Consider the following 25,272-nt stretch of genomic DNA (forward strand, 5'->3'; position numbering starts at 1 on the left):
ATGAATGTCGGAATGGATCAGACTTCAATTGCATATACCCCTTAAATCTGTGTCATAAACTAGATGGGAAATAGATTTGCAGTGCACAGTTAAATTTGCACGGTGGGAATTTACCAAGTGTGCTAATCATATACAAATGCACTTTAATTTGGGGTAAGGTATAATCTCTGAAGCAGTTTAAACTACATAAAATGTGTCCATCTTCATCTAAAAATTGTTGGAGGCAATGTGCTAGTGAAGGTATTCTTTTTCATATCTTCTGGGAATGTCCAGTATTGCATGACTATTGGAGAGAAGTCTCTGATCTGTTGTCCAAAGTGTTAACAGTAGATCCTACTCTGACTCTCAACTGGTGCCCCCCCCCCCCCCAGTTATTTCTAAATCTCAGCGGTATATAACAGGTCAGATATTCATAGCTGCTTTAGCGCAACAGTGAAAGTCTTTTATCCCCCCTACATTATCCAAAGTGATTCATAAGATCCAATATAACTATCAAATGGAGACATATGGGGGGATATTTAATTGTTTGACAAGTCAGTTGGGTGTCTGTTTTTTCCAATCTAATAGACACCCAACCGACTTTTCAAACATTTGAATTCCCCCCATGGAGTGAGTCTCCCACTTGGTTACTATGGCAAGAATATATAAAGGAAAAAGATATGTAGTACTCAGCTTTGGGTTCGCCGGTTATAGGGTAGTGAGGATAAAGGAGTAGGATTGTAACGTATCTTCTCTTAATAAGAAACTCTGGAATTGACTATATTTTGTATGTAAAATAACTATTGGTATACCTTTTTACATTTTGTATTTTTTTTTTTAATTATTGTTTTGAAAAATTAATTAAAATATTGTTAAAAAAAAATATATGAATAAATAAAACTTAAAACAGTAATGAAGCAATAATTTACTTCTTATGTTCATTAGAGTTCATGTCACAATCAAAGTCCTGATTATTTTGTGTTTGATTAACTTTTATTACATGGAAGTATATTCTGATTATTTTTAATTACTTTATTATTGATTTTTTTCATATGACCTTGTATGACTCAACTAACAGTCCTGATAGCAGTTCTCATACCTCGCTTCACGGAACTTCTTCTGTAGACTCGGTCTGTCCTGGTTTCTCCGCCGGCGGAACCATCTTTCTACCTGGCGCACTGTAAATTTACTTGCCTTAGACAGGCTCTCTAGGTCACCCTGTCAGAACAAAAAGAGAGGAATATTAATTACTTGCCAAAAGAGGTCTAAAATGGATCTAGAACTGTACAATACAAAGCAATGACAATTTTAAACCAGATTATAACAACTATGATAAAAGACCTTCAGAATGAAATAGGAAGTTGTAGCAAAGCTTGGCGAGATAAAGTACCAATCAGCTCCCAAATTTAATTTTTCAAACACAGCCTGTAGCATGGCATTTAGGAGTTGATTGGCTGGTACGTTCTCTCTCTCCAAGCTTTGATAAATCTCCCCCAAAGTTCTAAAACAATACAAGATCAGTCCTACCCCAAAACCCTGTCAATTCCACTAATTTCAGTGGAAATCCTATAGATATGGTGATAAGTTGAGAGAATACTTAGTAAATACTAAGGGTGGGATGCACAAAGAAGGCGCAATACATCCCGCCAGACGACGCAGTGACATCGCAGTGGTACAAATCACATTTGCACTAACATATGCGACAGTTCCGCAAAGGACAGCTCCAATCAGAAGATGCGCTCCCGTCAATGGACTTCTGGGTATCGGCAGCTGTGGGGCATGCTGGGAGGGATCCAATCGGATCCCTCTCACAGCACAGTGCATCCAGAAGCCCATAGGCTTCTATAGGGTAACGCCAGCACCGAAGCCCAAGTTGGACATTAGAACTATGCCTATACACACACACACACACACACACACACACACAGAGTCTAAAACCCACAACCTGTCAGTTATACAATCATGGCCCATGCTATTCATTTTACCTGGTCAATTACTACATTAATATTTCAAGACACATATTGTGCTTTGGTTATTTAAATCATTTTAAAAGAACTAAAAAAGGCATGCGTTACATTTAACAGCTACAGTAAAATATGCAAAGTATTGGGATCATTTATTATCAAGGATGACATATTAAGGGCCAGATTCATAGGTGTCCGGAACTGCACATCCAAGAGGAAGCAACTGTGCAATTCCGTGTAAATAAAATGATAGTGCAGCAGGAGGAGTCTGTAGGAGATAGTCGTCTCCTGTTGGCATTAGCGAAGATCTGAGTGACGAGTATCACCATCAGTACCACACAGCCTCCAATCACTATTGCGACCATCGGTTGCGATTCCCGATGGTTTTTAGGCATCAACTTAGAAATTCCCTGATTTTATTGAGGTTTATTCAACACAAGACTTGGAAGGTAAGAGAATGATGCTAAGACCAACTGGAGAGTCCCATACATGTAACTTGGGGATGGCGGTGCTCCCGAGGAATGTTGGGTAATACTAGATAAATCAAAACAGGCTACCATCCCAAGAGGAGGTTGGGAGAAATACCAGAAGAAAATACTCCTTTTTGGAGTATTAGAAAATGCATAATTTGTGAGAAATGGAATTCAACTACTTTAAAAAGGTACCACTAGACATTAGTGTCTCCGACCTATACAGACACCATAATAAATTGTTATTTCTCGTCCACAATTTATGAGACTAGATTTTGGTCTCAGTGAATGTGGTTCCGGTATGAATGGTCGACCATGTTATGGTCGACAGTCATTAGGTCGACCACTATTTGTCGACATTGACATGGTCGACATGGACACATGGTCGACACATGAAAGGTCGACACATGAAAAGGTCGACATGAGTCTTTTAACTTTTTTTGGTGTAGTTTTTTGCGTAAAGTGACTGGGAACCCCAATTAGTGCACCGCTTCGCTCGCCATGCTTCGGGCATGGTGCCTTCGCTCCGCTACCGCTTCGCTCGGCACACTTTACCGTTCCAATCGTAGTCCATGTGGATCGTAAAGTATGGAAAAGTTCCCCAAAAGAAAAAAAAGTTTAAAAAGTCATGTCGACCTTTTCATGTGTCGACCTTTCATATGTCGACCATTTTCATGTGTCGACCATGTGTCCATGTCAATGTCGACCAATAGTGGTCGACCTAATGACTGTCGACCATAACATGGTCGACCATGTGAACGGATACCAGTGAATGTCATCCATACACGATTGACACAATAGTGTGATACATTTAACAGTTGACTAATATTTAAAATAAAATATTCACAAGCTTTCACTTGCAGTACGGTAAATCACCCTTACCAATTACTATTTTTCTTTTGAAAGAGGTTTATTACATACCCTTCAGCAGAAAATATTTTTCCTAAAAATATTACTTTGTTGTTGTAGTATTGCGCGTAAAGTCTTATATACTTTACCTAAGTTTTAATAATCATTACATTTTAATATTTTCTATACATATTGTACAAAGTGTGCCCCCCAAAAGGAGCATTTTCTTCTGGTATCTCTCCCAACCTATTCTTGGGACTGCGCCCTGTTTTGATTTATCTGGTTTTAAAGCACCAGTCAGCCTGCGTAAGCCGAAAAACACGCACCTTTAAATAACAAGTGTGTATGGATTAGGGTATCAGTTTGGGGACTGATAATGTGACAAAGTTTTCTGTCACTGAAGTGCTGCCCATTCACCAACAGCAGGACCCATACAAAAGGGTTAGATTTATCAAACCTTCGAAAGAGAATGTGGAGGTGTTGCTCGTAGCAACCAGATTGCAGCAGCCTTTTTTTCTTCTACAAATCAAAAGATAGTGAGAAGCTGACCGGTTGCAACAAGCAACACCTCAATTTTTTCTTTTTATAAGGTTAGATAAATCTCCACTAAAACGTTGTTAATAAATGGAGTCCATACCTGTTTTGGGTGCTTTGAGTTGCTTGCATAAAACGCCTCCAGAGCGGGATTATGTGCCGGGCGCAATTTCACCTTGTCCTTCACGCCCAGAATCTGGGCAAGTGGGGTAGCTACATAACTGCATGGAAGAGACACTGCATTATAGGATGGCACATCAGCAACAGAAACACAATATGTACAAACCTAGAAAGTCCGTTACAGGACAACCACTATGTCAAACCACACACACACACTAAATATATAAATATCAATAAAATCAGAGTCTATGGGGTACATTTACTAAGCGGTTATAAGAGCGGAGAAGTGAGCCAGTGGAGAAGTTGCCCATGGCAACCAATCAGCACTGAAGTAACATTTATAATTTGCATACTATAAAATGATACAGGGCTGCTGATTGGTTGATGGGGAAATTTCTCCACTGGCTCACTTCTCCGTTCTTATCACTGCTTAGTAAATGTACCCCTCAGTCTTGGTAATAATTAGGTTTTCCATTATAAATAAAAAGATGCCTTGGGCCAAACATGAAGGCTTTCAGGTAGTCATTTCATCCATGTTCCCAAACTACCGTATATACTCGAGTATAAGCCGACTTTTTCAGCACTTTTTTTTGTGCTGAAAAAGCCACCTCGGCTTATACTCGTGTCAGTGGCAGTGCAGTGTGACAGGCAGAGCAGTGTGAAAGAGGGACACGGGGCACACAGCGCGCGGCTCTCCTGTGTCCCTCCTGCATCTCCGGCCGCAGCGGCGGGTCTATTAAAGGAAGTACCCGTTCGTGACCTCTGATCACGAACCGGCACTTCCTTTAATAGACCCGCCGCGGCCGCCGGAGATGCAGGAGGGACACAGGAGAGGCGCGCGCTGTGCGCTCCGTGTCCCTCCTTCAGAAGACAGCGCGGGATGGACGGAGGAGTAAGTAACAGCGCTGGGGGAGCATATTTGGCACTTGGGGAGGGGGCATATCTGGCAGCAGCACGAGGGGCATGTCTGGCAGCAGCACGAGGGGCATGTCTGGCAGCAGCACGAGGGCATATCTTGCACATCTGGCACTGTGGGGCATATTTGGCAGCATGAGGGCATATCTGGCACTGTGGGGCATATTTGGCAGCATGAGGGCATATCTGGCACTGTGGGGCATATTTGGCAGCATGAGGGCATATCTGGCACATCAGGCACTGTGGGGGCATATCTGGCACTGTGGGGGCATATCTGGCACTGTGGGGGCATATATGGCAGTATGAGGGCATATATGGCAGTATGAGGGCATATATGGCAGTATGAGGGCATATCTGGCACTGTGGGGGCATATCTGGCAGTATGAAGGCATATCTGGCACTGTGGGGGCATATCTGGCAGTATGAAGGCATATCTGGCACTGTGGGGGCATATCTGGCAGTATGAGGGCATATCTGGCACTATGAGGGCTGTGTACGGCTAGAGCTGCATTTCCCACCCTAGGCTTATACTCGAGTCAATAAGTTTTCCCAGGTTTTTGTGGTAAAATTAGGTGCCTCGGCTTATATTCGGGTCGACTTATACTCGAGTATATACGGTAATAACTTGCTTGGTTCATGTCCCGTACTTCGTTGGATAAGTCCAGTTCCACTTATTAAAAGGCAGTGTTTGGTCAGTCTCACCAAAGCGCATGTATCCCCCGACTTCAAATAAAGACCAACACCGTAGTGGGAGGAAATTATTTAGCAACAACGAGCAATGTATCTTTATCTTACGTAGACACTGGCTTTTAGTCAAATAAAAACCGTAACCCAGACAGAACATGGAAATCACTTCAGTATGCAACATGAATACTGGAGAATTATCTTTCACTGCACATCATCAGAAATAACAGCGGTAAATATACTAAGAATTAAAAATAAAAATAAGCACATACTGTGGGACGGCAAACATTTGTTCTCCATAACCAGGTGATCATGGCACATCAGTGCCAGAATTACATTCTGCATGGCGACCACCTGCACTACAATTTCCAAGATTTAGCAATTTGCCTGTTTTTCAGTTCTGACCAACTGCACATTAAAACATTTATCTTTTTAATTATGCATCTTCAACGTAATGCTTATATATTAGGCCAATAGCAAAAGCTGCCTCCCCATTTAAGCGGTTAGAGTGCATCATGGTTCAGTAAATCAGGGCCTGGAGACACCACAGGTGCCAGGTTACCAATATTCCATCCACAGCTTCTCCCTATACAGATCGTCAACAAGGACGTTATCTCAACGAGTAAAAGGTCAACAACAACTAATGTCATCAAGTCTGATCACAGCGACTTCAGAAAATGACAGTTCCCAGCTTGAGCTGCAGGTGGAATCCCACCTGTATCCCACATGCACCAGATTCACCAGACATGCTAAACAGCTAAGAGATTATTTTTATGCAGTCTGTTTCTGGGAGTATTCCAGAACTTGTAATATTTCAATGGCTAACCAATATACTACCATATATCACAGATCATGCATATAGTCCTGAAGGTCCAGTCAGAAGAGGCAATTCAATTGTTGGGTCAGAAAATTAGTTCCGGGATAAGGGCCCCAGGCGTTATCCAGTTAATTCCTGTGACTGGTGCCACGTTAAGTTGCTTCTTCCGTGCCAAGTAACAAACTTGCTTCAGTTATTATGAGCCCAGGATTCGCAATCAGACCTGCTGCCCTACTTTACAAGGATTTCTGCACACACACCTCAGAAGGGTGCAAGCAGAAATCCGGGATAATTGCAGCAGTGAGCCTGGTCGCTCAAATCAAGGGCTCTAGGGCACTTTGGACCGGAGCTAAATTCAAAACAAACAAATACACAGCCTCCTACTGTCCATGTTCAGAAAGGCAACACCAGAATGTTGACATGTTTTGAATATGGCCAGTCAGAATGTCGACATAACATGTCAGCATACACAAGTGTCAACTAGGTCATTATGTCACCAGTTACAATGGTGACTGTGTATTTTAGTGCTAAATTGGTTTTAGGTTGTGGTCTAGATAGTGAAAACAAATGCTATGTAGATATGCACACTGACAATATTAACAATTGTGACTGTCGACATAATGTAAAATGTGTGTTTATATTTTGTCAACTTAAAGAGGTTATCTTAACAATAGCTGTAGAGACTAAAGACTCTCGTAACAAAGGAGGAAAGGGAGTGGTAGGGTCATCACTTTATGTTCTATACCAATTGCTGTGCAGGAACCAGCTACTGGACGTGAGCAACGCGCTGTAATTCCTGGCCTTTGCATAAGGACCCCTAGCTGGACCACCGCTGCTAGATAGTCAGCAGGACACAACTGTACTTACTGCCTGGAGCACAAAAGACAGCAGGACGTCACGTTACGTCATATGCTGTGCTCACCAACAGCTAATCACAGCAATTCTGAGAGAGAAAGAACCTTTACACTGGTCACCGCCTCAATAAACAGAACTAAATAAAGTGTGTTATCTACATCCTCAGAAATGCCAGAAAGATAAATATTTTATTTAAATGAATAGCCCTATTATATTTCAGGAAACCGATTCCGTAGTACATTCTGCACACAAACTGTTTGTCTCCCTACCTGGATATTATTCAAGAGGTGAGGCAAAACCTATTTACAGCTTAAACTGCTTGGAACACAGTTGTGAAACATGAATCCCAGAATTCTAATGATCTCCTTCTTTCAAAATAGGAATTTTACCGACCAAGCCATGCTCACTAGACAGGACACTGAATATTGTACGGAACCATAGAGAATACAAAACACAGAGTAAAATCGCCAAGCCATAGGTGTCAAAGGGGGAAATTACATTTAAAAGAAAGTGTTAAAAACATTATTATCGACGTTCTGGCAAAACCCTGTAAGTGGCATTACTCATGAATAAATATCCCTATACATAAAAATAATAAAAAAATAAAAAATAAATAGGATTTTAATTACCTACTGGTAAATCCTTTTCTCGTAGTCCGTAGAGGATACTGTGGTCCACATTAGTACCATAAGGGATAGGGGGTCATTCAGAGTTGATCGCACGCTAGCAACTTTTTGCAGAGCTGCGACCAGGTTAAAACTCGGCAAAACTGCGCATGCATATGCACCACAATGCGCAGGCGCATCGTACGGGTACAAAGAGGATCGGTGCTGGGCGATGGATTTAACGAAGAATCCATTCGCACAGCCGATTGTAAGGGGACTGACAGAAATAGGGCATGTATGGGTGTCAACTGACCGTTTTCTGGGAGTATTTGGAAAAACGCAGGTGTGTCCAAGCATTTGCAGGGCGGGTGTCTGACGTCAATTCCGGGACCGGACAGGCTGAAGTGATCGCAGCAGCTAAGTCCAGAGCTACTCAGAAACTGCAAAAAAAACTTTTTTTTGCGACGTTGGCTGCAAAAGCGGTCGCACACTTGAAAAGCAAAAATACACTCCCCCATAGGCGGCGACTATCTGATCGCAGCACAGCAAAAATTTGCTAGCGAGTGATCAACTCGGAATGACCCCCATAGACGGGTCCACTAGGAGCCATGGGCACTTTAAGAAATCAATAGTGTGGGCTGGCTCCTCCCTCTATGCCCCTCCTACCAGACTCAGCCTAGAAACTGTGCCCGAGGAGACGGACATACTTTGAGAGAAGGATTAAACTGAACACAATGGTAAGATTCGAACCAGCACACACACAAACAAGAGGAAAGCCATGCTAACCAACTTGAACAGGAACAGCAACGGCTAAACCAACGATACTTAACAAGAAACAGTGCAGAAAAACGAAGCCCCGGGCGAGCGCCCAGTATCCTCTATGGACTACGAGAAAAGGATTTACCGGTAGGTAATTAAAATCCTTTTTTGTCTTACGTCCTAGAGGATACTGGGGTCCAAATTCGTACAATGGGGATGTACCAAAGCTCCCAAACCGGGTGGGAGAGTGCTGAGGTTCCTGCAAAACTGATTGACCAAACTGAAGGTCCTCAGCGGCCAAAGTATCGAACTTGTAGAACTTAGCAAACATGTTCGATCCCGACCAAGTAGCCACTCGGCAGAGCTATAAAGCCGAGACACCCCGGGCAGCCGCCCAGGAAGAACCTACAGACCTAGTAGAGTGGGCCTGTACTTTCGGAACTGGCATTCCTGCCGATGAATAAGCCTGCTGGATAGTAAGTCTGATCCAACGAGCGATAGACTGCTTTGAAGCAGGACACCCAATTTTCTTGGGATCATAGGAGAACAAACAGCGAGTCAGGTTTTCTGTGATGAGCAGTCCTCTTCACGTAGATCCTCAAAGCCCTCACCACATCCAGGGATTTAGAGGAAGCAGAGGTGTCCATAAACACCGGAACCACAATAGGTTGGTTGATATGAAACGCAGACACCACCTTAGGAAGAAATTGCTGACGAGTTCCGAGTTCAACTCTATCTTCATGAAAAATCAAATAAGGGCTTTTGAGAGACAACGCCCCCAATTCTGACACACGCCTTGCGGAAGCCAAGGCCAACAGTGTAACAGTCTTCCACGTAAGAAGCTTAACGTCAACCTCCTGTAAAGGTTCAAACCAGTCTGATTGCAGAAAACGCAATTCCACGTTAAGATCCAAGGTACCGTGGGAGGCACAAAGGGTGGTTGGATGTGCAGAACACCCTTCAAGAACATCTGAACCTCAGGAAGGGAAGCCAATTGTTTCTGGAAGAAAATGGACAAGGCCGAAATCTGGACTTTCAAGGAACCCAAACGTAAGCCCACAACCACACCTGACTGTAGAAAAAAAAGAGAAAACGTCCCAGTAGAAATTCCAGTGCAGGAAACTTACTGTTTTCACACCATGAGACATATTTTTTCCAAATACGGTGGTAATGTTTAGACGTAACCCCTTTCCTACCTTGGATCAGGGTTGGAATAACCTTGTTCGGAATGCCTTTCCGGGCTAAAATCTGACGCTCAACTTCCATGCCATTAAATGTAGCCACGGTAAGTCTTGATAGACGAACGGCCCCTGCTGCAGAAGATCCTCTCACAGAGGTAGAGGCCACGGGTCCTCCAGGAGCAACCCCAGTAGATCTGCGTACCAGGCCCTTCTCTGCCAATCTGGAGCAATGAGAATCGCTTGAACCTTTCCCCTTTCTATTCTTTTGAGAATTCTTGGGATCAGTGGAAAAGGTGGGAACACGTAAACCATCTGGAAACCTTCCGTACTGTAGTGCCTCGTAAGCGGCTACCATCTTTCCTAGGAGGCGGATGCAAAAATTATATCCGGGACGGCTTCAGGACGTCCCGCACCATTGACTGGATCATCAATGCCTTTTCCATTGGAAGAAACACTTTCTGTGCGTCCCAAGAACGGAAGTCTCCTTCTTGGGTCCAGCTGAAATTTCGGCAGGTTCAGAATCCACCCATGATCCTGGAGTAAGCGAGTCGACAGGGCAACGCTGTGCAACAACTTCTCTCTGGACACCGCCTTGATCAGCAGGTCGTCCAGGTATGGTATAATGATACTCCTCCGCATGCAGGGGGTGAACATCATCTCTGCCATTACCTTGGTAAACACCCTCGGTGCCATAGAGAGGCCAAAAGGCAGGGCCTGGAACTGGTAGTGTCCTGCAATGCAAACCTTAGATAAGCCTGATGAGGCGGACAAATATGAACATGAAGGTACGCATCCTTGATGTCCAGAGACACCAGGAATTCCCCTTCCTCCAGACTCGAGACTCGAGGCATGCCTTGACAAAGACCCTGGAAACGAGTCGGCGGCAGTATATGGTTTCGGTCACCATATGAGAAGAAGGAGCCGGGAGCCGATGCTTATGCAGTGCAAGTAATGGGAGACGCAGCGGTTTGAAGAGTTCACCAGGGGTTAAGAGACCTGCGGACGGCTAGCGGGAGAGATAGCCCCTAAGTGCAAAGTGTCGGGTAGCAAAAGTCCCGACAGGAGGGTAGCACCGCTTAAACAGTTCAAACGTCTGGGAGGTTCGGTGAGCATAAATCCTTCTTTAAAAGCCGAACTGTGTAACCTGTTGAATGACTGCTGGAATCCGGCATATCGCTCTTTGTTTTAAATTTTATTTTTAATAAATATTTTTATGTTTTATCGATTGGAGTGGACTGGAATATATGGACTGCGCCTTTTGTAATAAAAATTATAATTTACACCTATCAATTGTGATGCTATAGTAAACGGGAAGTGAGGCTGATTGGCAACAGCGCTGTGGAAGTTTCAAAGTCTCTTTTTTTTCTGTATACGATAGACATTGTCTACCATGATCAGAAACGTTGGAAGGCAGCTCAGCTTCCAACTCCTGAGCCCACGCTTCAATCGGCTCTGCAGCCCAAGTCGCTGCAATGGTGGGCCGATGCGCAGCCCCTGCTAGGGTGTAAATCGCCATTAAACAACCCTCCACACGCTTATCCGTCGGTTCTTTCAGAGACGTGACGGTAGTTACGGGCAGAGCTGAGGATACCACCAGCCGCGCCACTTGCGAATCCATTGGCAGGGGTGTCTCCCAATTTTTACTTAGCTCTGCCGTGAGGGGATAGCGAGCCAGCATCTTCTTGTGAGGCGTGAATTTCTTTCCTGGATTTTCCCAGGATTCCTGACGTATGTCAACTAAATGGTCAGAGTGAGGCAAAACCTGTTTAACCACTTTCTGACATTTAAATCTGTCCGGTTTCTTAGGGGCAGTATCAGGCTCTGGGTCATCAGTAATTTGAAGAATTATCCTGATAGCCTCCAACAAGTCAGGAACATCCACCTGTGAAATAGATTCCCCATCAGAATTATCAGTGTCTGTTGGGTCAGTATATACGGCATCCTCATGAGACGAGGTGTCTAGGACGTTGGTGGATTGTGATGAAGTAATAGGCTGCTTAGAGGACCCCTTGGTCTTAGGCGGACGAGGGTGAGATTTCTGTTTAGTCAGTGGACAGTTGATCTGCCCATGGCGGATTAACCGCAGTGACCATAAGCGGGTGCACCGGCACAGGAGGTCCCATAGGGGGCTAAGTCTAGTTAACAGCGTATTCAATAACGTGGAGAAAGTAGCCCAAGGTGGGTCATTATGCACCCCCGTTGCTATGGTCCCACTGGGGGGTAGGGAACCCCCAGAACCTGAACCCTCTGCTGCTATGTTTTCCTCTAATGTGTCTGCAGCGTCGCCACCATACACTGTGGGATCAGCCCCAGCTCTGTCGCCCCTCTTAGCGGACATATCTGAAAGCTCAATTCAAGGCAACCCAGTACAATATCAGCAGCACAACGCCTGACAAGAACCCCCTGTGTAGTGTATTCGCACAAACAGAGTTCCAGAGGTATATGGTGACTAAAAATCACAGAGAAAAATACACAATAAGTAGATCTTGTGAAACACCTATATTAAGTAATAATCCTGACGCACTTAGCCCCCTCAGGTTACAGAATATAGGGATAGCAATCTGAGTGACATACACAAAATGGAGGTCACACAGCAGCTATATGCACACACACATAGTCACATTGTACAATGCAGAAATTATGACATGCAATAAAACTGCACTGGACTAGCAATATATAGGTGTACTAAGTATAGCTATACACTCAATAGATATAACAATGCACAGTAAAGACTGGATGTATATCACAGGGTACTTGTACTAAATAACCCTGACTAAATGCACTTTTTCTTAACTAACACTGTCAGCAGACATGTAGAATAGTTAAGTGTCCTGTAAAATACACAGCGCTGACAGGAAGGCGGCTTTACAGAGGAGGATTTGCCCAAACAGTCCCAGGATCAGCTCAGCTTGTCCTAATGGTGCCCAAACGCTGACAGGGAATGAGTGAGTGAGTGAGTGAGTGAGTGAGGGAGAGAGAGATATGCAGCTCTAGGGCGGGAACATTTACTCTAAATGGCGCCCTGGGGCTGGGGGAGGGGCTACAGGTCAGAGCCTTATCCCCTTGCCGGACTTCACCACCGGGTACTGCGGGCCTTCGTAAACGGATTTTTGAGAGAATTCGACCTGTACCCTTGCTCTGGTGGTCTAGTGGGGTCCCTGTACTACCAGTGTCCACGTCCGCACGCGCGCCAGATCGCGGTTTCCAGTGGGTCCCGCCTGGGGGGCCCACTTACCTCCTCCCCGAGTGCGCAGGAGTATACAGCGCCACTGGGGGAGGTGATGGAGCTGCAGCAGATGTCGTCTGACTGACATCTAACACTCACAGTGTCTCTGCTGCAGCCCTTGAAGTCTTCATTTTTCACTAATAAAAGCTCTTCCGAGGGCTGCTGGAGCAGCCCACCTGTTGTATGCCTGCACTGCATGGCACCAACTACAAAACTGAGCTCCTGTGCACAGAGGCGGGGTTATAGAGGAGGCAGCGCTATGCATTCTGGGAACAGTCAAAGCTTTTAGCCCAGTGGTTCTCAAACTCGGTCCTCAGGACCCCACACGGTTCACGTTTTCCATGTAACCCGGCAGGTGCCCTGTGTTTAAAAATCTACAGGTGACCTGCAAAACATGAACCGTGTGGGGTCCTGAGGACCGAGTTTGAGAACCTGTGTTTTAGCCTGTTGGTGCCTCGGATCAAGATCCTACTCTACACCCCAATGTCATTCCCTGTGGAGCCCGCAGCAGAAATGAGAATAAACCAGAATTCATACAGATCTATTAGTCATTCACACCTGTCAGTTATGTAGTACAGATTCAGTGTACACTGTGTACATTACATTTAAGTATTTTTGGAGAAAAGGGAAGACCAATCTGAGGATGTAAACTCAACAGGGTTTGCCCTGGCTTAGATATATAAAAATTAAATAATATGCACAGTTCTATTAGAGGTCTTGATTACTTTCCTGAAGGTTTGATGCAGCAAACAGATTTGTAAACGTCCAAAAGTAGGGAGGAGCTTCTGAACTTATTTGCTTCATGTAAGTTATGCAAACCGTGAACATGTGAGTTTCATTCTATGAGAGAGGGAGAGTTGTGAGGAAGAAGGGGGACAGAGAAGGAGAGTTGTGAGGAAGAAGGGGGACAGAGAAGGAGAGTTGTGAGGAAGAAAAAGGACATAGGGGGTCATTCAGAGTTGATCGTAGCTGTGCTAAATTTAGCACAGCTATGATCATCTTCCCTGACATGCGGGGGACGCCCAGCACAGGACTAGTCCGCCCCGCATGTCAATCCGCCCCCCCCCCCCCCCCCCCCGCACAAATACAAAAGCATCGCACAGCGGTGATGCTTTTGTATTTGTGGAGTAACTCCCGGCCAGCGCAGCTCCCGCGGCTGGCCGGGAGTTGATTGTCGCTGCAACTGTCCGCAGCGGCTGCGCGAGACGTCACGCAGCCGCCGCGGCCCGCCCCCCCCCAACGATCCGGCTACGCCTGCATTGGCCGAACCGCGCCCCCTAAACGGCGGCTCCAGCCCCTTCCCGCCCAGCGACCGCCTGTCTCAGAGGCGATCGCTAAGTAACGCCGGCGCATGCGTAGTTCCGACCCGATCGCTGCAACAAACTGCAGCGAGCGATCGGGTCGGAATGACCCCCATAAAGGGAGACAACAAAACCCCTGCAACAATGAGAACAATAGTCAGTGACCCAGCAGATGATGGGTCCAAAAAAAAACCCAAAACAGTTCAGCCTGGACTGGAGACTGAAATATAAAAGTCACCAGCAAGTAGATAAATATATGCAGTTCTCAGACGTAATCTATGTTTAAGGGACAGAATAAAGAGTGGTTGAGAGAAAGCGGTGGATCCTGTTTTTGTTTTACCCTTATGACGTTTGCCATGAACCTCCTATATTCAAGTAGTTCCAGTCTGAAACCAAACTACTAAAATACTTACATTTCAAAGAAGTATCGTACTATGAGGAAGATGAAGGCAAAGGGGATAGTGATGTACAGGTCAGAGGCTTTGGCATACGTACGACCTTCCTTATCCTGAAGGTCTTCCCAGGTCAGACCCACTGGAAGCCACAGCCTATGCCACCAGAAGCAGTCATAAATGGTTTGCAGCATCCTGCAGGAGACAAAGTAACACACAAAATGGAGATGAGAAATAATGTACACACAACGTGTAAATGTACTCCGTACCATCATGTGACCAAACACATACTGTGAAGGGCCCAGCTCTATGATATACAATTAGTGATTTTTTACAAAACAAAAAACAACGCTGCCTGCATTTTCATGTAGGTGGTCCCGGAGTGCTGCCGTAGTGATGGACTCCTTTAAAAATGCAAGCCCACACAGGAGCGATAGCTGGGATGTGTGCCACCTTTCTCTAGTCCCGCTCTAGATTTGCATATTAAAATCAGATTACTCTTGAGATCCTGTGAAGCTATTCTGGGTTTAAGTTGAATATTAGCCAGTTCTATAGCGGCCAATTAACTCACAGATTGCTGGGAAGAAGTGGAGGGAGGCTTATGTTTTTCAGGTGAGCCTTGGCATGCACAACCGTTCTTACATTGATATGTTATATAGGAACAATGAAACGGTCAACAAACTTGAGCCCTGTCATTTATATTCTCCATACTGTGCTGCTATGGATAAAAGGCAATTGTGCAAACAGCGCTAAATACATACCACACACACAAAAAATTTTTTATATCTATCTCTATCTATCACACACACGTACATCTATCAGATTCTAATGTATTTTGGATTATTTGCATACCATAATGATATAGCTTGGGGCAGTGCCGTAACTAGGCATTTTAGCGCTGTGTGCAAGAAACGACATTGCGCCCCCCCCCCCCCCCCCCCTTCACCCATCCCATGCAAGACAGGGGCAGTGCGCGCAGAAAATATGTAAGGGGCGTGGCTTCATGGGGAAGGGGCGTGGCCACAAAATAATAGCAATTCATACTATGGTGCACAGTAGTCTCCATTATTCAAATTACGCTGCACAGTAGCGCCACTACACCAGGTAGAGCCCCTTTTATACATTACAGCAGACAGCGTCCCCCTTTTTACACATTACAGCAGACAGGTCCCCCTTTTTACACATTACGGCAGACAGCGTCCCCTTTTTACACATTACGGCAGACAGCGTCCCCTTTTTACACATTACGGCAGACAGCGTCCTTTTTTAACATTACGGCAGACAGAGTCCCTTTTTTGGGACTGTCCCGCTGTCCCACCCATGGGTAACAGTGTCCCGCGGTGGAGGGAGGGGATGGGGGCGGCAGTTGGGAGGCTGCTGTCACTCACTGCTCAGCGGTGAATGGACAATGTGCGCACAGCGTCTATTCACTGTAGACAGAGGTAGAGGAGGCATGGACAGCAGCTCACAGAGTGCTGGGCATGCCCCTCAGTGACTGTAAAAGTGGGCGTGGATCGCGGCCTGCCATGAGACCACGCCCCCTTTCGGATAGGCCACGTCCCCTTTTCTCGCATTGAAAATGTTGGGAGGTATGCAAAATGTACCAAGATATATAGACATTGGCTGTGCTGCAGGGCTGACCTCATATGTATTTGACATATCAGCTGTACATACCCGCCTATGCACTTCGTGATATATTGTTTGTGAGTTGTATGAATGATATATCGCATAGGGTGTACCCAGAACAAGTGTCAGGGCCTAAATGTCAGAGTATATCATGTCCGTTATTCTTTTCACTTATATTATCATATCCTAGGTCATTCCTCTCATAAAATTCCGATAAGGTTATCCACTAACTGGTCATCTCGTGGCTCGACTACTGAACCTTCTCCTCACTGGCCTCCCACGTTCCCATCTCGCACCCCTTGAACCTGTTGTCAATCCTGCAGCTAGACTCCTCTTCCTCTTCCCTCTACCATAATCTGCACTGGCTCTCCATCCCCTGCAGAATCCTCTTCAAATTCCTTACCTCACATACAAGGCCCTCTCTACCTCCACTGCTCCCTATATTTCCCACCTCATCTCCCTATATACTACTTCTGGCCTTCTCTGAACTGCCAATGACATTCACCTCTCCTCTTCCCTGGTTACTGCAGGTCACACACAAATCCAAGATTTCTCTTGTGCCGTCCCCTTCACTGGAACGCACTCTCCCGTTCAATCAGGCTCTTCCTGACCTTGCTTAGCTTCAAACAAGCACTAAAAACCCACCTGTTGATTGCAGCGTATAAATCCAGCACATAACCAATTCGCCTGGTGGTTCGCCACACCCCCCTGCCTCAACCATCTCAATCTCACTACCTTCCTCCTCCAACCATTGCTATCTCTCTACCTTCCTGCCCTCAGGCCCTCAAAGACTTGCTTATGCTTCTTGTCCTAATTCTGTCTCTCCTCCCCTTAGAATGTAAACACCTAGGAATAGGGTCCTCCTCCCTCCTGTTCTCTCAACCCTCTTCTCTTGCACTTCAATCACAGCCCTCACCCACACACTTGCCATCTTCTAGAATTGAAGCCGCTTCATCCCTTCCGCCGACTCATAAATTACTAGTCTTGCACTCACCATCGATGACATGTCCCTACTTTAGAATCTCACCCACTTACCAGCTATATTAAATACTGAGATTTGTGGTGCTAATTGTTACTTGTGTCCTGTCTTGGCTATTAATAGAAAAAGAGATTACTCTGCGCCAAATAACACTTTGTAAAACCGGTGTGCAGTCTGTCATGTATAATGATTGACTCAGTACAACTTCAATTATAAATAACCACTTTTATATTCGGTCTATTAAAATTAGCAACATGAAACACATATATACATAAACTTTGTAGCAATAAATTGCTCTCTATGCAAGCAGTGTAAACAATATACAATGTATTTAAAAGTAACTTGTTGGCTCTGTTTGGTTAAGGTTAAATTACTAGACACTGGCGTCCCAGTATCAAATTAAATGAAAGAAAAAGTCCCGCAAATATGATAATGCAGTCTCTTAATGAGTGATTTATAAGAATTGCAATGAATAGTTACCAATGTGCTGGTTCCTGAAATGGTTATATGCAGGGTCCATTGTTCATTGTCCGCAGTGGGGTCCATTGTCCGTGGTGTGGAATCAATCATAGAAGCCTCCTCACAAAGTCACTAATCAGGGTGAGCTTTGGCGATTGGAACGGTAACTCAATTCTACACTAATTACCTACACATGTGCAATATATTATAAAACGGACCCTGCATATAACCATTTCAGGAACCAGCACATTGGTAACTATTCATTGCAATTCTTATAAATCACTCATTAAGAGACTGCATTATCATATTTGCGAGACTTTTCTTTCATTTAATTTGATACTGGGACGCCAGTGTCTAGTAATTTAACCTTAACCAAACAGAGCCAACAAGTTACTTTTAAATACATTGTATATTGTTTACACTGCTTGCATAGAGAGCAATTTATTTTTAATAGACCGAATATAAAAGTGGTTATTTATAACTGAAGTTGTACTGAGTCAATCATACATGACAGACTGCACACCGGTTTTACAAAGTGTTATTTGGCGCAGAGTAATCTCTTTTTCTATTTATTTGTTTTAACTATAAGCGACCTAGCAAAAACACACACACATATAACTTGCTTTAAAATATCAATATACCGGAAAGCATTTTCATTCCCTCTGAGAGTGGATTTACCAATATTATGGTGTTACTTCTTGTAGGAGTGGATCTTTATAGTTCTACTCCCACTTAATTTCAAAAAGGCACAAATTAACTAATTAATTGCTCATTTTCAGGTTTTCAAGATCAGTCACTACTCAATATTTTCCAGTATTGACCAACTGCACTGTTCATTTCCACTGGTGCCAAATATAAGATGCAATTCCCGCCATGTATCTAACTGACGCAATGGAGGTCCATCTAGCAAAAAATGTTCAGCTCACAACTGTTAATAATTTTGCACAAACTAGTGACTGCAGCCATCTAGAGGAGCCTATTGGAAAAGTAAAAGTTATCACAGGTTTGAGATTTGACAGCAGTGAAACCTAGTTCTGTCCGGGAGGCAGTTACGTGACCGGTGGTCATGATTTTGAAAGCATGATTATTTTCCAATATTCTGTATTAAACACCTGCGCTGCTGCATCTGCACCTCTGAATTAAAAATAGGATTTTGGTACTTACCAGGTAAATCCTTTTCTTTGAATCCATATGGGGCACTGGAGTACTCTTGGGATATGGACAGCTTCCATAGGAACAAGGCACTGAATAGTTAAATTTAGAACTCTCCTCCCCTCCATATCCCAGAGTACCTCAGTGTTTTTTACTGAGCCGAACAGGAGCTATAGAGAGGTTGACAATGGAGAATTACATATAACATAACGGACAACAATAAAGTTGACACATAACGTGACTGACAGCTAAACAGTTGGCACTATAACCGCTAGAACTTGAAACTTTGAACCAGTCGGTGAGAATGTGTTACCATAAGATCCTCTGAAGTTACCACAAACCAGGTAAAACTGCTCTGGGTGGGCGTCCAGTGCCCCCTATGGATTCAAAGAAAAGGATTTACCTGGTAAGTACCAAAATCCTATTTTCTTTTTCATCCACTAGGGGTCACTGGAGTACTCTTGGGATGTACCAAAGTTTCCCCCCGTGGGCGGGAGAGCTGTTTGGCACCTGTAACACTAGGCGGCCAAAGCTAGATGCTGATGCCGCAAACGTATCAAACTTATAAAAGCGCACAAACGTGTGCACTGATGACCATGTAGCCGCACGGCAAAGCTGCGTCGTAGAAGCCCCACGACCAGCGGCCCACGAAGTTCCCACAGAACGTGTGGAATGAGCTGTTACTGATGTAGGCGGCTGTAACCAAGCATGAAGGTAAGCCTGACGAATGGTCAGTTTAATCCATCTGGATAAAGTAAGCTTAGAAGCTGGCCAACCCATCTTGGCAGCATCATAGAGAACAAACAACGTATCCGTCTTCCGAACTGTAGACGTTCGGGATACATAAACGCGTAATGCGCGTACCACATCCAAGGTTCCAGAATTTCCTGTCAACACAGGAACTACTATTGGTTGATTGATGTGAAATTATGACACTACCTTTGGTTAGAAAGTGGAATTCGTCCGAAGTTCCGCTCTGTCATCATGAAACACCAAATACGGTGGCTTCAATGACAAGGCACCCAAATCTGAAACACGCCTTGCCGAAGCTAAGGCTAGTAGAAAAACGGTTTTCCAAGTGAGAAACTTTATATCCACTTGTTGTAAGGGTTCAAAATATGAAGGCTGTAAGAAATCTAAAACCAGATTCAAGTCCCATGGCGCTGTAGGTGGAATGAATGGAGGCTGTACTCGGAGGACTCCTTGCAGAAAAGTGTGTACCGAAGGCAATAGAGCCAATCGTCTTTGAAAGTAAATTGACAACACAGATATCTGCACCTTTAGTGTAGATGAACGCAGTCCTCCATCTAACCCTGTCTGTAGAAATAACAAAAGACGGGATAACTTGAAAGATGAAGTCGGAAACTTCCGATCTTCACACCAAGCTATATAGACATGCCAAATTCTGTAATAATAAGCTGCCGTAACCGGCTTCCTAGCTCGTAACATGGTTGGTATAACCGATTCTGGAATGCCCTCTCTTCTTAAGAGGGCGGTCTCAACAGCCACCCCGTCAAACGCAGCCACGCTAAATCGGGGTAAAGGAACGGACCCTGTTGTAACAGGTCCGTACGTAGTGGGAGCGGCCAAGGATCGTCTGCGAGTAGTCCGCGGAGATCCGAGAACCAAGCTCTCCGAGGCCAATGAGGCGCCACTAGTATTACTGTGACGGACTCTCTTTTGATCCGTTTTAGCAACAGAGGGAGCAGCGGAAACGGTGGAAACAGATACACGAGGCTGTACGGCCACGCGATGGTGAGAGCATCCACCGCCACTGCCTTTGGATCTCGCGTTCTGGACACATACTGGGGCGTTTGGTGATTGTGGCGAGATGCCATCAGGTCCACTTGAGGGTAACCCCACCTCTGGACCAACATGTGAAACACTTCTGGATTTAATGCCCATTCTCCTGGATGAAAATCCGACGGCTGAGATAATCCGCCTCCCAGTTGTCCACTCCCGGAATGAACACTGCCGACAATATCACTTGATGATGCTCGGCCCAATTGAGGATTCGAGCTACTTCCCGCATTGCCATGCGGCTTCTCGTTCCTCCTTGTTTGTTGATGTATGCGACCGCCGTCGCATTGTCTGATTGCACCTGTACAGTCTGAGACCGAAGCATGTGCACTGCTTGTCGTAGCGCATTGTAAATTGCCCGGAGTTCCAGGACATTTATAGACAGCAATCTTTCGTGATCCGCCCAGAGACCCTGGAGCTGACAATTTTGAACTACAGCTCCCCAACCTCTGAGACTCGCGTCCTTCGTTAGAATTATCCAATTCCAGGCACCGAACCGTTTCCCTGCGGTTAGATTGTGTACTTTGAGCCACCAGAGTAGAGACACTCTGGCCCGTGGCGACAACCTCACCCTGTGGTGAATCTGCAGATGCGAGCCCGACCACTGTGCGAGCACATCCAGTTGAAAAGGACGCGAGTGAAATCTCCCGAACTGAAGCGATTCGAAAGCCGCCACCATTGTGCCTAAGAGGCAAATGCACAAATGTACCGAGACTGTGCGTGGCTTGAGCACTAAATGTACCAGATGACGAATGACCTGTACTTTCTGTTCTGGTAGGTAAATTCTTTGATTTACCGTATCGAGAATCATACCTAGGAATTGAAGTCGTTGAGATGGAATCAGATGCGATTTCTTGACGTTGACAATCCAACCGTGCTGAACCAGTACATTGTACGTTAGCAACGCATGTTGGAGGAGCATCTGGTGAGACGGAGCCTTGATGAGCAAATCGTCCAAGTACGGAACTATTATCACTCCGAGGGATCTGAGATGAGCTATCATCACAGACATCACCTTGGTGAATACCCGAGGCGCTGACGAGAGGCCAAACGGTAGAGCCTGAAACTGATAATGGTTCTGCCGTATTGCAAACCGCAAGAACCTCTGATGAGGTGTCCAAATCGGAATGTGTAAGTACACATCCTTGAGATCCAGTGCAATCATGAATTCCTGTGGCTCTAAACCTGCAATTACTGACTGCAGAGATTCCATCTTGAATCTGTAGTAAGTGACGTACTGATTGAGACCCTTTAAGTTCAATATTGGCCTGACCGATCCATCCGGCTTTGGTACCACAAACAGACTGGAATAATAACCCTGACCTTGTTGGTGTACAGGGACCGGAATCAAAACTGCTGCATCCAGCAGAGACTGAATGGCAATTTGCAGAACCGCCCTCTTGTCGTCCGACACAGGCAGTCCTGTCTTGAAAAACCGCAGTGGCGGGAGACATTCCAACTCTATTTTGTAACCTTTTAACACTAAATTGCGGATCCACCCATCTGTGGACGTCTGGAGCCACGCCAACTGGAACGTCTGAAGGCGTGCTCCCACAATTGGAGATCCGAGATGGGCTGGGAGCCCGTCATGCCACTGGCTTGTCAGTGACCTTAGCGTCCTGACGACTGGTGTTGGTTTGTTGGAAACCACGTCCTCGACCTCGTCTACCAGGCGTGGCTGTTCCTCTGCCACGCCCGCGAAAGGACTGAGGTCTAAAGGATTTGAACGCAGGTCCAGAGTATCTCCGTCTAGGTACTGTTGGAGGCAATGGTAAGAAAACCGACTTTCCTCCCGTAGCCTCAGAAATCCATTTGTCCAATTCAGGACCAAACAAATTCTCGCCACCGTAAGGTAACGCCTCTATACCTTTTTTGACCTCCGCCTCCGCTTGCCAAGACCGCAGCCAGAGTGCTCGTCGTGCTGTAACTAGCGAGGATGAAAGGCGAAAAGTGAGCTGACAGACGTCAGTAGAAGCTGTACATAGATAATCAGCAGCTTCCCAGATTTGATCAGCGAGAAGTATAAGGTGATCGTCACTTAAGGCAGACTTGAGTTCTGTTATCCATACCATTAACGCCTTAGTTACCCAAATGCCAACCAACCCAGGTCTAAGCAACACTCCTGCTGCTGTATACATGGACTTTAGCATAGCTTCTATTTTACGGTCCGAAGGGTCTTTAAGCGTAGTAGCAGTTGGTACTGGTATGGTTAATTTCTTTGTAAGTTTAGACACAGACGAATCCACCAATGGCGGATTCTCCCATGTAGCTGTCACAGACTCTGGAAACGGGTAACTAGACTTAAATCTGCGAGGTATAGAAAACCGTTTATCCGGATTCTTTCGTGTCTCTAATAACATCTTATTAAGAGATTCCGAAACAGGAAAACACATTGGAGTTCTCGGTCGTTTAGTAAAGACGACCTCATCATTTGTCAGAGGCTCCTCAGTTTCTGTAAACTTCAGAGACTGACGCACCGCTCTGATGAGATTATCAATGCCCGGGCTGTCAAAATCGTCACTATCCGACTGCTGGTCTACTTCGCCCTCCTCACCGTCATCTTGCGCAAAGAAGTCTGGCATAGAATCGTCAGAATGCAACACAGCAGAAACTGGTAAATCATAAGACAAATGAAAGTGGACTTGGACTTTTGGCAAGGCTGAGACCCCTCCGGTAGTTCTAGCGGTCTCACCCTAGAATCAGATCTTGCCGCTTCCCGCTCTTGTCGAGCGGCGGCCAATTCTGATTGCAATCCAGCCATAACCTGTGTTAGCATAGCCCATGGAGGGTCCGGGGATGAAACCGGCTTTGTAACCGGAGTCAAACTTGTATTCGTAGCTGAATCCACAAAACATACTGTACATGTGGTAGATCCATCCGGTAACACATTCTTACAGACATGGCAGTGAAACTGCTTTTTTGTTTTTGCTGGTGCCTTACTCATTATGCAGACAGACAACACAAAATACAAAGACAGACAACTTGCACGACTCAGTAAAATTGTATTAAGGTGTCTCTCTCACACATTATATATATATATATATATATATATATATATATATATATATATCTCTCTCTCTCTCTATCTGGCCAAGTGCAGTGCACGCCAGTCTATATGAAATCTGATCACATATTCCCACTAACACCCCTGCGCCTTCTGTGGAGTAGAGATGTAGTACAGGAACGATTGGAATCACAACAGGAAGAAACAGGAAGCATGGTTAAAATGGCCCCCCCATGCTTACAGTATAAAACAAAGTACAGATTATTACTTCCCAAACAGATATAATCAGTGAATATCCAGTTAAAAAAGGCTTAATAGCCTCTCTATCTAATAACCCATGCAGCGTTCTGCTGCTGCTATGGGCACACTCTCCCCCCTTGTGTGTGTGCTTCCCCCCGTACCGCTATCTATTACACGGAGCCGGGGATTACCTACGGGGAGCTGAGGTAGAGGGAGCCGAGGTAGAGGGAGCCGGAGAGCGGTAGTGGGAGCCGGGGAGCGCACTGCATAGAGCCGTGGAGCGGCGGCTATGCATGGTGAATGCGGCCGGCGCAGCTCTGTGAGCGGCAGGAGGCAGCATAGCAGCGGTGACCAGGTAGCGGCGGCGGGCCATCACATAGCGGCGGTGTTCCTGGAAGCGGCGACGGGCGGCTACAAAACAACAGTGTCCCCACACAGCGGGGCGGCAGCGCGAGCTGACCGCCCCGTCCCCAACATACCTGGATGCCTTGTAGTAAGGGCTATGACGGGGCTTCTTCTGCAAGCTCCGTCCAGCTTCTCCTGCAGGTAGTCCTGCACGTGGCTGTGAGGGAGCTCTTTTTAGAGAGGCCCGACACGCCAGTAGCTGCTTGTAAGCAGCTTCCACTATCCCGGACCCACGCCTATTGGAAGGGGGGAAGGGATGTGGAAAATGTTGTAAAAATAAAAAATAAAAATATTCAAAAAAAGTAGTGTGGATAACTCCACACAAGCCTTGTTGCTACTATGCGCACAGAAAAAACACTGAGGTACTCTGGGATATGGAGGGGAGGAGAGTTCTAAATTTAACTATTCAGTGCCTTGTTCCTATGGAAGCCGTCAATATCCCAAGAGTACTCCAGTGACCCCTAGTGGATGAAAAAGAAATGATATGTGCCGCTTTGTTCCAAAATGACCAATTCCCAAGGGAAAGCATACTTATCAGAAAAAAAAAAAAACTCGTCAGTAAAACCAATATACTGCAATTTACTTAAGAGAGTGCATTATCAAATTCATTACTGGTTTCCTCCGGGCTGCCGGAAGTTCCACCCACCTACTCCCATCAGACGTCGTTGTGTGGCGCTGGGCCGTTACATCATAGTTAACCGCCACACTCCAAGTATTTCAATGCCATGGAAGATCAGGCGTCGGCAGATTCACAGTTAAGAAGAACAATGGAGAGGTGTCTAAACCCAAAGCCATTTAAACGCTGAGGTTCGTGTTGGTATGCAAGCTATGTCAGGGTTAGGGTGGTGAAAGTTAACAGAAAAATCATGCTAATAACACAATATTATACGGCGACGCATAATAAAGACATATGGTGGAAGGGATTCAATTGTTTTATCGGGCTCCCAAAGTAATGG

At 45.4% G+C, this 25,272-nt stretch overlaps 1 protein-coding gene across 2 annotated transcripts in view; it reads right to left on the reverse strand.

The window, feature by feature from the left end:
• The window catches only part of CERS2 (ceramide synthase 2), a 96,115-nt gene that overhangs the window by 26,175 nt on the left and 44,668 nt on the right, over nucleotides 1–25,272 (reverse strand). For both annotated transcript variants that reach the window (XM_063948065.1, XM_063948066.1), the window contains exons 2-4: nucleotides 14,673–14,846; nucleotides 3,900–4,017; nucleotides 1,079–1,197 (exon numbers count right to left, since the gene is read on the reverse strand). In XM_063948065.1, the coding sequence (XP_063804135.1) occupies nucleotides 1,079–1,197; nucleotides 3,900–4,017; nucleotides 14,673–14,846 (411 nt within the window). The remainder of the gene's footprint in view (nucleotides 1–1,078; nucleotides 1,198–3,899; nucleotides 4,018–14,672; nucleotides 14,847–25,272) is intronic.

Source organism: Pseudophryne corroboree, chromosome 12 (genome assembly GCF_028390025.1).
Source record: "Pseudophryne corroboree isolate aPseCor3 chromosome 12, aPseCor3.hap2, whole genome shotgun sequence".
NCBI lineage: Eukaryota > Metazoa > Chordata > Amphibia > Anura > Myobatrachidae > Pseudophryne > Pseudophryne corroboree.